Genomic DNA, 15,387 nt, shown 5'->3' on the forward strand with positions numbered 1-15,387 from the left:
TACTAATAAAAACGTAATGCTTGTGACACTACCCAAAAAAGTTCATAATTTTGAAGCAACCGAAAGAAAAGTATTAGAAAGTTGTAGTTTTAAGGTATAATTAGGCCTAAGATGGGTCCAATTGGCACAAATATTTGTATTTTTTTGTCCTTGGTACTTTAGCACCTTTTTTATGTTCTATTTGATTTTACTCTGTAGTAGACCATTTTACTCTGTTGTTACTCTGTTTTTCACTCATTGATTTTACTCTGTAGTACTCCAAATTATGGCAGCGCTACCTCAATAATCCGGTGTTTTTCGTTATTTTGTCTTTTGTCGAAATTAAGTTCATGCAAAACCAATGATCACAAGGACAAATATAGTTTTGATTTAGACAATTGAACCAATTCAATTATTTGGTGTATATTTTGCTTTTCTTATCCCTAGAACACCCTCCTCCTCCCAACACACACTCGCACAACTTCCTGAAATTTTTTGTGTTTCACGTATGAAATATTAAGTCAGTAGGCCATTTTTAAGTCAGTGGGTTGGTGGTCGTTGTTGTAACCAGGAGTGTGGAGCTGGGGTGTCCCGTTTGTCCAAAAAATGAGCAATAATATATAATAGTGGTTTCAGCTGTTTTTTGAATAAGTAATATTTTTAATTGGAAGAAAAAGTGTTTCCCTGAAAGCAAGATCCTTTTTTATCGTTAAATGATCAAAGCATTTTCAGCAGTCTTTAGTATGGTGAGGAAGAAAAAGTCCAAAACTAATGGGGTTGAGGATGAATGTTCGCCTCGATTAGTAAAAGGACATTATGTCTAAAATTTATATAAATTTGACGAACAAGCCTTTAAAATTGATAGGCAATTGCAAATTATGCAATAAGTGCTATTAGAGATAAATGAAATCGAAGTTTTTATGTGTGTATTGGGGCAAAAACTTTTTGAGTGTTGGATTCTATTGACAAGGGATGCTCTTTACTTACCATTAATTACCAAGATCGCCAAGATACTTCATTCCCAGCCATCTCGCGCTTTCGTACACCCTTCCTGGGACCTGTAGTGACTTGCTACAGCCGGGTTGTAACTCTTGGTCATGTATTATCAAGCTGAGATCTAACCCACTACACCACCACAGGACAATTCCAGCCTTAAGTCATTAACACCATTAATAACTAACTACCATTTATTGCCAAGAGCGGTTAGAAAACTGCGAAATTGTGAATTTTTATAGATAGGCTTTTGAAACTTCCTCTCCCCAGATATGGTTTTCAGATATGGATAATTTTAACATTTTATTTATTTGTTTATACCCGTAAATGAACATAGACAATGACACTGCGGAGTAGTATGTATTAATGTAGGTATGTGTTTATTTCCCGTTATATTGCAATAACATACAAAACTGACGGAGGAATACGAGAAAAAAACAAAAGAAAAAAAAACACACTTCTAAAAACGAAATCAAACTCAACATTTATAACATGACAAAACTATCGGAAAACACTTTGCAAAGTGCTATTACTGTCCAGGTGTGTTATATAACGCTCATTTCGCTTTTTTACTGTACACACTGGTCTAGCTACTCCGTAACGAGTTGATAGAGTTGCATTACTGGTCCATAGAGGCAATCTAAGCAGATATTTTGTATATTTTTAAAAACACTTCTTTATGTCGCTGACCTCTGTCTGCGAGAAAAGAGACAAAAATGGGGCAAGCGCAAGCAAATGGGGAACTACAAAAGCATTATATAAAGTAGCAAGGATGCGACGGTTAAACTTGAACTTCAGCGCTACCAACAGGCCATATGCCTTCCTACCAACAGGCCATACGCCTTTTTATTCACAGAAAAATCTTTAAGCAAGACCCGTGTCGATCGGAGATTTTTTCCAATTGGGACTCCAAGGTACGTAAGACGTTTAGTGAAAAGTAGAAAAGAAAGGAAAAATCAAACACAACAGTATTACAACCAACATATCATACAATATCATAATCAAACCGTTTGATATTAGTAAATCTGACCAACAGTATCATAATCAACTCAATACGCAATAAAAAAAAAATGAGAAAAAACAGTACATAATAATAAACAACAGTATCAGTGCTAAGAGTAAAAACAACTTAACCAGTATTATATTGGAAAAAGCAAACTAGGGGTCTGTAACAATTAGAATGTATAATATAAATTTCGCCAAAACTAAACCTCTTTTGGGGTCTGTTTTCCCGCTTTGTTGAAGTTGGATTTTTTATATTCTTTTGCTTTTAACATTTGGTTTGGGCTATTAGTCGACTGATTTTTTGTGCTTAAGCAGCGATTATTTAAAAAAATGAATGGTACGTGTATGATATACCCACTACCGCTCAAGTTGTTCATTCATTGACGCACTATAGAGCGGATGTTTCCGTCAGTTTCTTTCAGCTTAGCTTGAGACCAGACAAAGGGAAGTGACAGAATAGATGGAAAACCTATAATCTCGGCTCTTATATTTGCACATTAAAGGAAGGGGCGTAAAGTATTTGGACGATGTGGAGTTAAAAAGCAATTTTTACTACATAAACTGCAGAATAATTCTTGTTAACACAGTAGGCATGTAGACTCGCTATAATTTACCCTCCCCCCTCCTTAATGTGCAAACATATAGCCCAAATTTGTTTCTAAAGTATTATATTTTGATCTTGCTTTTGGTATGTTTCATTTGGTTTGAGCGTCAGAGAAACATATTAGAAAAATATTAGGTAGTAGATAAATCATACAAGTACCAAATGAATAATATAGTTATTCTTATAATTATAATATAATAAAAAAAATAATTTGTTTTCAGGTTTGAATTTTATGAGAAGTTAGATTTAACGGAGTTTATACAGAGTCCTGATCCAGAATCCAAAGCAACATATACCCTGCATGCAGTTCTTGTTCACTCTGGTGATAATCATGGGGGTCATTATGTTGTGTTCATAAACCCAAAAGGTGACGGGAAGGTAAGTCTTGTTGTCTTAGGCTACATTACTAAGGGTAGAACTTTTCAGGTCTAAAAGTAAGTTCTAGATACCAGCTGCTATGATGGTTTTGATTTTAAATATAGTTCGGCTTACACCACCATTAAAATCTAAGAAATATATAGCATTGAATATTTGTTTTTAAAGGATTGACTACATGAGAGATATGTTGTGAGATATGTTGTGCCTCCGTTTTTTGAAAAATAACCAGAGATATGTTGTGCCTCCGTTTTTTGAAAAATAACCATAGATATGTTGTGACTCCGTTTTTTGAAAAATAACCATAGATATGTTGTGCCTCAGTTTTTTGAAAAATAACCATAGATATGTCGTGCCTCCGTTTTTTAAAAAATAACCATAGGTATATTGCGAGATATGTTGTGCCTCCGCTTTTTGAAAAATACTCATAGATATGTTGTGCCTCCGTTTTTTGAAAAATAACCATAGATATGTTGTGTCTCCGTTTTTTAAAAAATAACCATAGATATGTTGTGAGATATGTTTGGCCTCCTTTTTTTGAAAAATATGTCATCATAGAGCACTAGAAGTTTAACTTCCTGATCACTTAAGCAAAAGATAGACTCTGCCATAAATCTAAGCAGTGCATTAATGTAGATGTTATTAACATTATACAAGACTGTACCTTCAAATTATTAGTTAATTAACTTACCTAGAAAAGCGTCTTTTTAGAAAGATTATTTAATCTATTTTGCTCTGCTATACTTATCCTTAGAGTTGACAATTGACATATAAATAGAATCCATATGTTTTTTCCTGTTTTAGAAATGTCACTTTTATTATTTAATTTTGCATATTCCCACTATAGCCCGACGAAACATGGGTGTATATTCCTATTGATTGATTGCTCGAGATCAGCTACAAATAAATTAGGTGGTACAAAGGTTGATAGTGCTCGTTTGTGCACAAAAAAAGCTTTCTATTCTTTTTAGTGGCGTCAATTCGTGAAAATTAAGAGGAGGACATAACAGTATTTTTCGAAACCTAGGGGGTGGGTAAGTTCGTCGTTTTTTTTTTGTTTTTTTTTTTCAGTAAAAAAAAAACAACAAACAAAAGTAGCAGTTTCACTGAGAATACCCCAAAAAAGATATTTTTTCAGAAACTAGGGGTGGAGGAAACCCAGGAGGCATATGCCCTCCCCCACATTGACACCACTGCTTTTTTTAAGTTTTGAGCTTGTGAAGTTGTGAAGTCTCGTATTACTCGAGATCAGCTCCAAATAAATTGGGTTTTGTAAAGGTTGATAGTGCTTATTTGTATACAGCTTCCGCTTGTCTCTTACACGTTTCAATTGTCCTCCTCGGACAAAATCTTTGTCCTCCTGTTCCTACTTCACATTCCTACTTGCATTTCCAGCCTGTTCCTATTCACTGCTTCACCTCCAGATTTGAAAAATACACCACTATAGTTAGTATTTATATTTAAAACTGTCAGGTTCTAAAGTTTCTTCTGGTTCTCCGTTAGAACGGAGAAATTCATACCTTTGTAGAAAATAAACTATTCCTGCTTAAATATTTAACACTAATAAAATAATCTCTTGTTCTTTTTTTTGTGGTATATCCAATACAATACATGGTATACACAATACTTTTTCAAAAAATATCCACAAATTTTTTTTTCGCAATACAACACTATAGTTAATACACAAAGTGTCATTTCCTTGTTAATTGGTACTGGCGCTGCCCATGTTTTCTATGTGTTCCCTTGTTTCCCTTACTTCTTTCATTGTCCCTTTAAAAAGAATGAGGTATGTTTATGCTTTTTCTTGTTTTATTAATTTTTACTAGTTTTTATCTTTTTAACGTGTTACAACCAATCTACGACATGTTACGAGCAGTTTAAATAACGACTAAGGAATGAATTTTCATTCTCGTCATTTTAGTTTTGGCCTGCTTGTGCCAGTCTTTTAGTTTTCCTCGCTTTTTTATTTGCCCTATTTTTATTTATTGATCTCGAAATTAGAATTCGGCTCTTTGGGGCGAGTTATTGTAATTATCTGAAATAGAGCTTTATTCGAATTAGCCCTTCTCCCCATCTTCTAGGACTATTGCTTCGATACGATTATCTTCCTTACTGCAAAACAAATCCTCCCGTAAGGTTTTGTGATATGTTGAACCTGATAATGTGACTGTCATTTAGATTGTTTGACGTTTTGGGGAGTGTTTGCTCCTTTTTCGAAAATCCGGCAAATTTTTAAGGTTTTTGATGGGTAAAACTAAACCTGAATTTTATATATTTGGAATCAGCATAAAACGTCAATTCTGTTGGTGAGTTAATTGTTATCAAAAATCCTTATTTTAAAGTTACGGTTAATTTTGGGCCGAGTCACTCTTTACCTACGAACTGTTTAATACGAAAAGTATTCTGTCTTTAACTAATACGGTTAGCAACGCTAACTAGCCGTGTAATACGGCTAGTTACCGCCAGTTACGGCTTGTGTCGCAACTAATTTACTCTCCTTTTTTTTCAGCATACTAAGCCCTCATTATTTGACGTTAAAGTTTTGACTTTTAGTTCTAATTATTTAAGGATGCCTCCTGAAACACAGAAGCCGCTTAATTAGAATAATAGGCTTTTTTAAAAGTTCTAAAGAAAATTAGCGTAAAGAGTGAGGTATTGAGGAGGGGGCAACCCTCCTCTTGTGGTTAATAATATCTGTTCGTTTCATGTTTCAATGTTGCTTCTTACTTTCGGTTGAAAAAACTAGTCTTTTTTTGTTTAATTCCCCATCGTTTTTTAAATAATGGCGGCCCGGTTCCCATCCATGGAAAATTTCCTTCCCCACTAAAAATTATCCATAAAAAGATCTTCACACGTAATCCTCCCCCCCCCCCCAGAAAAATGTCTATTTACTTTCTAATAACCGATGCTATATGAAAACAATGGACAAAGTTCATAGCTTGTGACCCTTCCCCCAGGGGCTCAGGGGGAGTCGAGTTTTCTTAAAAGACATAGTTATTAGATCATTCGACTAGGCTGAACAAAATTGCTGTCTCAGATATTTGTTCGGGCGTTTTTGGAGATAAAAGGGGTGCAACAGAGGGAATTAATTTTTTGAATTAAAATGGAATAATTGTGGGCATCAAGTCATGGTTAATTCTAGAAAAAGCCAAGATAGATAGTCCAATTGAGTGAGAAGAAAAACCTGGTATTAGTCCTCCCCCCCTCATTGCCGACGTTACCATCTCCCACTTATGCTACACCTCTCATGTCACTCCACAATGCCGAACTAGAGTCAACTATATTCGGTTCTTTCAGAGGCCTCACTGTTAATCACGCTCGGATTTGCAATTACAATGGAAAATTTTCCGTTATAATTGCTAGTGGAGACTATAATGGAGATTTGTCCAATATATTTGATAGTTGGGAAATATATTAGATAATAGGTCGGGAGAGTGGCAAATGTATTGGAAAGTTGGACTTATACTGAAAAATGTAAACAATTTCTTAGACCACACTGCTTTTCCATTTACGAAAAATTTTGTTCACTGCTTTATAAAAATTAAACCCGTTTTTTCTTCAATTATTTTTTCGTATACTGAAAAATGGATTTAAATGCTTGCCAAGAGTCACAGGCAGGTTTACTCAAGAATTTAAAATTGACATAGGACCATTAGATTTGAATTAAAATGGAATAGTTGTGGGCATCAAGCCATGGCTAATTATAGAAAAAACCAAGACAGATAGTCCAATTGAGTGAGAAAAAAAAAACTGGTATTAATTCCCCCTCTCATTGCCGACGTTACCATCAATGCCGAACTAGAGGCAACTATATTCGGTTCTTTCAGAGGCTTCACTGTTAATCACGCTCGAATTTGCAATTACAATGGAAAATTTTCCATTACAATTGCTTGTGGAAACTATAATGGAAATTTGTCCAATATATTTGATTGTTGGGAAATATATTGGATAGTACGTCGGGAGAGTGGCAAATATATTGGAAAGTTGTACTTATACTGAAAAATGAATTTAAATGCTTGCCAAGAGTCTCAGGCAGGTTTACTCAAGGATTTAAAATTGGCATAAGACCATTAGATTTGAATTAAAATGGAATAGTTATGGCCATCAAGTCATGGCTAATTATAGAAAAAGCCAAGACAGATAGTCCAATTGAGTGAGAAGAAAAACTTGGCATTAATTCCCCCTCTCATTGCCGACGTTACCATCTCCCACTTATGCTACATTGTAATATATTTTGTCCATGTTGTTTTTTTTTTTTTTTTTACATTATTTTTTTTTGTTCATTGTATTTAGTATACCATTATTATTTATTATACCATTTTTATAGATTTTGTTCATTGTTTTTTTTTCGTTTTTTTTTATTAGTTCTCTCTTTCTGAGGTACCTAATTCCAATATTCGTCTCTGCCTCTGCTATATCGATTACAAAAAAAGTTTTTTTTTGTAGTGGTGTAAGTTTGACGATGACGTTGTGTCAAAATGCAGTAAGAGTGAAGCAGTTGATAATAATTTCGGCGGACCAGACGAGGACAGTCCATTGACAGCCAAACAATGCACCAACGCCTATATGCTTGTGTACATTAGGGATAGTGAACTGAAAACTGTTCTCCAGGAAGTTGCAGAAGCTGATATTCCTGAGGAGGTATTTCTTTTTTTATGGGTGAATTTGTCTGTTATTAGTGTAAACCACATTAAGCGCAGTGTCTCCGCTGAATAAAACTCATTTGCTGCAACAATCACAAGACAAGAAATGAGAAAAAATCTAGATAAATAAAAAAGAGACAAAACAAACAAACAAGCAAATATATTTGACAGCCTACCAGGTAGTAAATTGATTTATATAAAATGGTGGTTAGAATTGCGGCCACAGTCAGGACTCTTTTGTCTTAAGAGTGGCCGTTAGTGGCAAATTCTTTGTTTAATTTATATGTTTTGGATGAAAATAATAAAAAAAAATGTCTATGGTGTGCCTATCAGCCTATACTCAAAATCGTTCTGCAGAGCTGCATTTTCTTGGAAGTTAATTTTTTATAGTTATTATGTAACTCGGAACCCTTAGCTGCGCTAGAATATTTGATGTTTCTTCTTCTTCTTCTTCAACACTGGCTAATTTGGCCAAACATTGCCCATTGTTTGTTATTGGGAAGTGTCAGATAGTCTTCGTAAGGGAGATTTTCGGCTTGGGATGGGTTTCCATTAGGATGATTTCTTGTCCCAATTTTGTAAGAACGACTCCTGAAACGCAAGGGTCCTCTAATTTGAATAGGAAGCTTTTATATTATATATAAGGGTTTTATATTATTTTAGATTTTTTAGACGCGTTATTTTATACAAACAAAATATTCGCGCTGTTTAGCCTTTTCTTGTCATTCTACTGGCCTAGTCCTGTTTCTGTTGTTCTTCATTTTGAGATTTTCATTTTTGAGATCTTTTGTCATGGCTTGTCAGTTCGGCTTTAGATCTTTTATTGTTTTGTCATGGCTTTTCAGTTCGGCTTTAGATCTTTTATTGTTTTATCATGGCTTGCCAGTTCGGCTTTAGATTTTTTGTTCGAGCATTAATGCATTGTGTGTAGCTGGTCACCAAAATGTAGTTTATTGGAAAGAAGAGCCTTCAGCTTTTCGCCACCTAGTGTACATTTCGGAGTCCTATGTGTACCGTACAGTTCCACTTGGTGTGACACAGTCTCCGAAACGCTTGGCCCGTGTCACCTGGTGTATGTGATTTAGTTGCCCCCCCCCCCTCCGAGTTGGGAAATGTGTTCATTTATTGATTTTATGTCATTTTTTTCAAGTTGGTGGAGCGATTAAATGAGGAACGAAAGCAAGACGCGGCACGAAGGAAAGAAAGAAACGAAGCTCATTTGTATATGAGTGTCAATGTTATATTCGAAGATGAATTTAATGGTTATCAAGGATTTGATTTGTATGATGGGGAGCGACTCAATCCTAGAATGTTCCGAGTTTTGAAAACTCAAACTGTGGAGCAAACCATCAAAATTATTGCAGATACTCTGGTAAGTACCAAGTACCGTTTAGCCACTTCCTAATGGTAAGTATCATTTTATCTCTTTACTAATGATCCCTTGTGAAACAGGGAGTGATAAGGGATGAGCTCATTGGCACCTCATTTCGAAGTATTCATATTTTCTTCCATTCTTCCGAGCAAAAGAACTTCATCATTATCTCTGATAATACCATATTTGTTCTTTTTTGTTTCGCTTTTTCTTCATCTTTTCATCAAGACTTGATAATAATAAAAGAAAAGATATGTATATAATAAAGATACGCCTTTGACTGGAAACTTAGAAAGGGGAGAAGATAAGATGTATATGGTTTCAGTGAAAAAAAAAAACAACAAAAAAACATCAAACATGTTAGCTGTCTGCTGGCGTGCTGCTATATTGTATTTATATGATATCGGATATCGGTACTTGTATGATAAACGCCCTACCGCTCAAGTTGTTCATTCATTGACGCATTATAGAACCGGTTGTTTTTCGTTAGTTTGTTTCTGCTAAGCGTGAGACAAGACAAAGTGAAGTGACAGAACAGATGGAAAATGTAAAATTTGGAATGTTTATTTGCACATTAGGGTTGGGGTAAAGTATTTGGACAATGTGAATTGAGAAAACAATTCTTACTACGTAATATGCAAATTTTATCTAACACATTAAGCATGCAGACCCGCTATGCTTACTCATCCCTCCCAACCCCCCCCCCCCCCCCCTAGTGTGCAAATATATAGCCCAAGTTTGTTTCTAAAGTATTATATTTTTATCTTACTTTGGTATATTTATTAGGATTGAGCGTCAGAGAAACACATCAGAAGAACATTAGGTAGGGCATATATCATACAAGTACCCTGGTATTTAATTCAGTTAAAAAAATCTTTTGCTAAGGCAAAGAGTTTTAAAACATAACGTAACTCTTTTCTGTATATAATATTGCCATATCAAAAAACAAATTTTACAGGAACAATTAAAAAATATACAAAAAACAATTCACACATCTGGCCCCACAACTAAATCAATTAAAAAAAGAATCCAATGAAAAACCGTCGCTCGCCATTCAAATAAAGCCGAAAACAAGCCACATGCTTTGCATGAGGCATGAACACCACTCAGTGGCACAAACACCACTCGGAATAAAAAAAAATCGAACCCGGTCCAGAGACGTCCATCCCATCATAATAATAATATGAAATCAAACATTATTTATCTAGACATTAAAAAATTGGAAAATAAGAAAGGTAAGACTCGATGAATTAATTAATATTGTCCACTAAATAACCCCTTTCGGAAAATTTCTTACCAGTCCTTGAAAACCAGGGGAAGATGGTCCCTGTGGGCCTCCTCAGAATGATATCTTAGTAGCTAACCATTCAATTTTGAAATGTCTTGTTAATTCTTGCTCAGAGTTTATTTAGGGAGAGGAGACTCTTATCCATGTTCTGTGCTATTGTTCTCCTCTACCATGTTCTGTGCCGTGTGCCTATCATTAGCACGATGTCTGCTGGGTGGTGGGTGTGAGTACCCGAATTTTTCTGGGTCACAACGATTACTAAATACATGTTTATGCTCTGTACAATACAGTCATAGATATAGCTATACTTAGTTATAGTTATAGGTTAAAATAATTCTAGATTTATTGATATATTTTATCAGATAAATTGATATGTTGAAAAGAATCTTGTACAGAGTGTGCTATAGAGAGACGGTACCCTCGTTCATGTTCTGATAGCTACGGTTGTTCTCAAACAGCGGTAGTTTAGACATAGTTAGATATTTGTCCACATTAGACGCTTTTTCGGTGGTGGCGTGGATGTTTCAGTTTTCCGTCGGTCAGAACGATTTGCTGAAGAACGACAGTAAGGGTTGCTGTCACCGATCGAACCTGCTTCTTTTAATTCATTATTAGCCAAATTGGGTGTGTCTTTTGGCTTTTTTCGTGGATGATATCCTTGGATGCCCATTAAAAGCCGGTGTATCCCCCCTCCTTTATGTGTAAGTATGAGCTGGGTATGGTCCTTTTAAAAATCTAATAGGGGGTGGGGGTCTTCTTTTTCGAAGTTTAATATTGCATCAAAAATTCCATTTCTATCTTTTGAGCACTTGCAACTTAGGTAGGCGTACTGATACTCTTATGCTGCTGCTAGCACCACTAGCAATATAGTGTAGCACAAGACCACATGATGTAAAACAGCTATGCACGTTTCTCCACTCGACCCTGCTCGGCTTAATTATTTACCCCCTCCAATGAAGCTCCTACTCCCCTTAGGTCTTTTCTTGTGAAACCTTCCCTCCTTCTCTTCTTTGAGGATGACCTACTTTTCATTTGACCCCAGTTGGATTGTAAGAAGGTATATTCTTTGGCGACCTATCCTTCCTTTATCTGCAAAACCCGAACTAACCATCTTAAGGTTTCTTTCATCTTAGCCATAGACAGTGGGATCGAATCCCACTTTTCGTACAACTTTTTTTAAGTAGCGAAGAAATTGTAGTATATATCGGGGTGGGGATAAATTTCTAGCACTTGGAAAACTAAGAAAGTATTTGGAAAGGATAAGGGCGAGTCTATTCATTTCAAGAGCTGTCTTGAATATTAGGGATGGTCCTTACTCAAGTCTTATTTTTGGAGAAACTGGGGAGGATCTGCTTCAAAATAGTGGCTTTTTATTTATTTATTTATCGTTGGAAACGGCTCCATGTTTTTTCGGGAAAACTGGCAGCCTGGTATATTTTGGTCTAAAAAATGATTTAGATTGGTCAAAAGTTTGAGAAAATTTATTAATTTGGGTTTTTGTAAACGATGTCTTATCGTAAAAATAAAAGCAAAGACGTCATGACACTTATGGGAAAAATTGAGGATTTTCAACTATGGAGAAGTTTATATTAAATAGCTTAAAGAACAAAAAAAAACTGGTAATTGTAAAAATATTTCATATACTTGGATAAGGGATTACAAAAAGTCAAAAATCTCAAAAAAAATATTTCAAGATATTTGAGGCTATTCAAATATCTTTGAATAACTCAGTATGAAAAAAAAATATTAAATTGCAAAAAATTAAAACAGCAAAAAGCTGATATCTGCAAAAATATATATATATATTTTAACAAGGGATTACAACAAATTCAAACACTTTAAAACCAAAAAGTTTGAAGCTTAGTGTAATCGTTGTCAGAAAAACATAATTACGAATTTTTCTTCTTATAAGTAATTCAAACCAATCAAATTGAAAATGATAGCGATAATAATTGGGTTTTGAATTTTGACATGGATGAGGTCATCAAGGCCTCCCATACATTTGAAAATCAAAAACCTGGACTAGATAAATCATTAAAAGAAAAAGATCTTTTTGTACCGACACCTGAACAATTAAAAGAAACAAAGGTACGACGATACGTCTTTCATAATGACAAAAGACAAGCCGAGACAAAAGTTAAAGGTCCCATAAAAAACCGTAATTTCACCGAGGTACTACTTCTAATTTAGGTCCATTTGGACGTTAGGACATCAAGAAAAGGGACAATCGACAGTGAGAATCCATATATAGAAGCCTGCCGAGTGCCAGAGCCCGGCGGCAAAGCTGCCAGGCTCTCAGTACTATCACCATTTTTTCTAAAATTGGGCATACTTACATTCTCCGATATCAAAAAGATCTAGGTGTGTCACGACTTTGGTAAAATTCGTTTCCCCCTTCTAGCCCCATTAATATTTCTTACAAATTACCTGGTGACTGCAATTATAAATTTGATAAATCAGTTGATTCCGAGCTGTTGGAGAAACAGATACCCGTTTGTTAGCTGTGCAATGAGTCGGATTCTTAACTGCCTCGCATTAATAGCTACGTATTGCCTCAGAAAAATTGCCAAAATAATTTGTATACCAGGGTACCGAGCCTCATTCGATGATTATTGTTCCTAGGAAGATAATTGTTCATTTTCTGGTGTGAAAAAACGATCTAAATAGGTTTTCCGGTTGTTGCTTATTGCATATATATATGACATTTAGAAATAGCATAAAAAAAAAGTATTATAAGAGTACTAATTTTATTTATTTTGCATTTTTGTATTCAGAAAAGGCCAACCGCTAAATATTCACTCAAGAATATAATAGTAACAGAAAAATCAAGTTTTTTAAGGTTTTATTCAGTTTGACAGAATTTCAGAGTTCTTTGAAATTCAGTTCAGAGAGTATGGATTTTACAAGAAAAAAACATCAACACCATCTAGTGTTTGGCGACACTTGGCATTTTTTCAAGTTTTGTAATCGTTTCTCTATCAGGAGCTGAGATCAGATAGTTTTTTTGTCGAGTCGAGGTTACCTTCCGTCCGTCCACTGCTTGCTCAGTCTTTCTCCTCCTGTCTGGTGTTTATTAACCTAGTTTTATGTTTTTTCCTTTTATTTAGTCAGTTACTTTTTTTTAGTCATTTAGTCGTTACAAAAAAACTTTTTTTTACTTTTCTTTCCTTTTTACTCTCAACAGTTACTATCTCATCTTTCCATTGGGAGTGTATTATTTTTGCTGCAGTCTTGCATTGTATTGAGTTAAATAAATAAGTTTATTCATTCAATTTGCTTATAAGTACTTTTTTTGTTCATCCTTTTTTTAATTGGACTTTGCTTTACCATGCTATTACATTTAATTTTTCTCTGCCCCTACTGTGTGTTGTGGAGAAAAGAACAAACTTCGTACTCCTGTAAACAATCATTGAATCAATTACTGTTAATTAAAATAAACGCGGTGGAAATATAGAAAACGGGTATAATATTAAAATTAAAACAATGTAAAATAACAAGAAAGTCTGAAGGTCTGAATATTTCTGCATTACTTCCGAAAGCCTTCATCAACAAAAAAAAACTTAACGGAATTAAACAAAAAATATAAAGAAAAGAAAAAGCACAAACATTAAAAAAATAACATCTTAATAATGTCCAATATGATAATGCTCATCATAACGGTGAGTTTGGTAAGGCAGAAAAGGCTGTGTGATTTGTTACAATTTGTTTATTGCTTGACTCTCCTTCCGCTCTAAAAAATGATTAATGATACTCTATTCCAACCTTATGGGAGCTGACCCCTGGCCCTCCATGGCTAGACCCCCCCCCCCTCAGAAAAGAAAAATAATAAAGGCAGGAAAATTGTGTGGTCAGGCAGGAAAGGCTTTTCTCCACAGAAAAGAAAAAACACAAACATTAAACATTAATAAAGTCCAATATGGTAATGTTCATCATAACGGTGAATTTGGTAAGGCAGAAAAGGCTCTGTGATTTGTTACAATGGCCCTCCATGGCCTGACTCTCCCTGCCCCCAAAAAAATGATTAATGATTTTATTTCAACCTTATGGGAGCTGACCCTGACCCTCCATGGCTTGACTCCCCCCCCCCTAAAAAAAATAAGAGCAGGAAAATTGTGAGTGTGGTCAGGCAGGAAAGGCTTTGTGGCCTAAGAAATTACTTACTCTTTATTTCCAGAATTATCCACCGGATCAAATCCGATTGTGGCCGATTCAATTACGGAACAATAACACTGTTCGTCCTCGAGCCCTGAATCAAGAAGAATATTCTAAAATGGTATCTGAAGTCTGTGACCAAGGGAGCACGTGGTATGTTCTCTGTGAAATGGCCCCTCCGGATTCAAAGACTGGCCTCCAGTCTTTCAGTCCTCAGACGGATGTCCTCCTGTTTTTAAAGTATTATGATCCAAGGATACGAAAGCTTCACTATGCTGGGCATATTTACGTTCCTCTCACAGCTAATTTACGTAAGTAATCTTTTCTCGGGAATTTTATGGTTTTCTCAGTTTTTTATATTCTTGGCTTCAATAACAGGGGAGGTATCACCTCGCAGATCCCATATTAGAGGCCTAGAGGCTTAGTCCGAAAATAAGTGTTGGAATGAAAGCCGTGATTATGATTTTTTATAGGAGCTTTTCTAAGTGATTTTTTTGACAAAACATGCTCCATTTATCTTGCAGAATCCAAATACGTGCAAAATATATAGGATTTATATATACAGGGGCTATCTGGATTTATTTTTTAATTCGGAAATCTAAGAATAGCAGAAACTCAAAAAACTGTAAAATTCCCGATAAAAGTTTCTACATTTGATCTTTTCTCGGGAATTTTATGGTTTTCTCAGTTTTTTATATTCTTGGTTTCAATAACAGGGTATCACCTCGCAGATCCCATATTAGAGGCCTAGAGGCTTAGTCCAAAAATAAGTGTTGGAATGAAAGCCGTGATTATGATTTTTTATAGGAGCTTTTCTAAGTGATTTTTTTGACAAAACATGCAAAATATATAGGAGGGGCTATCTGGATCCTTTTTTTTTATTCGGAAATCTAAGAATAGCAAAAACTCAGAAAACTGTAAAATTCCCGATAAAAGTTTCTACATTTGATCCGAATCTCTTCCCCAAAGGAAAAAT

At 35.1% G+C, this 15,387-nt stretch overlaps 1 protein-coding gene across 2 annotated transcripts in view; it reads left to right on the forward strand.

Annotated features, from left to right (window-relative positions):
• The window catches only part of LOC136040264 (ubiquitin carboxyl-terminal hydrolase 7-like), a 95,447-nt gene that overhangs the window by 45,599 nt on the left and 34,461 nt on the right, over nt 1-15,387 (forward strand). For both annotated transcript variants that reach the window (XM_065724487.1, XM_065724488.1), the window contains exons 10-13: nt 2,803-2,959; nt 7,403-7,597; nt 8,750-8,971; nt 14,434-14,722. In XM_065724487.1, coding sequence (XP_065580559.1) covers nt 2,803-2,959; nt 7,403-7,597; nt 8,750-8,971; nt 14,434-14,722 — 863 coding nt within the window. The remainder of the gene's footprint in view (nt 1-2,802; nt 2,960-7,402; nt 7,598-8,749; nt 8,972-14,433; nt 14,723-15,387) is intronic.

This window comes from Artemia franciscana, chromosome 20, assembly GCF_032884065.1.
Source record: "Artemia franciscana chromosome 20, ASM3288406v1, whole genome shotgun sequence".
NCBI lineage: Eukaryota > Metazoa > Arthropoda > Branchiopoda > Anostraca > Artemiidae > Artemia > Artemia franciscana.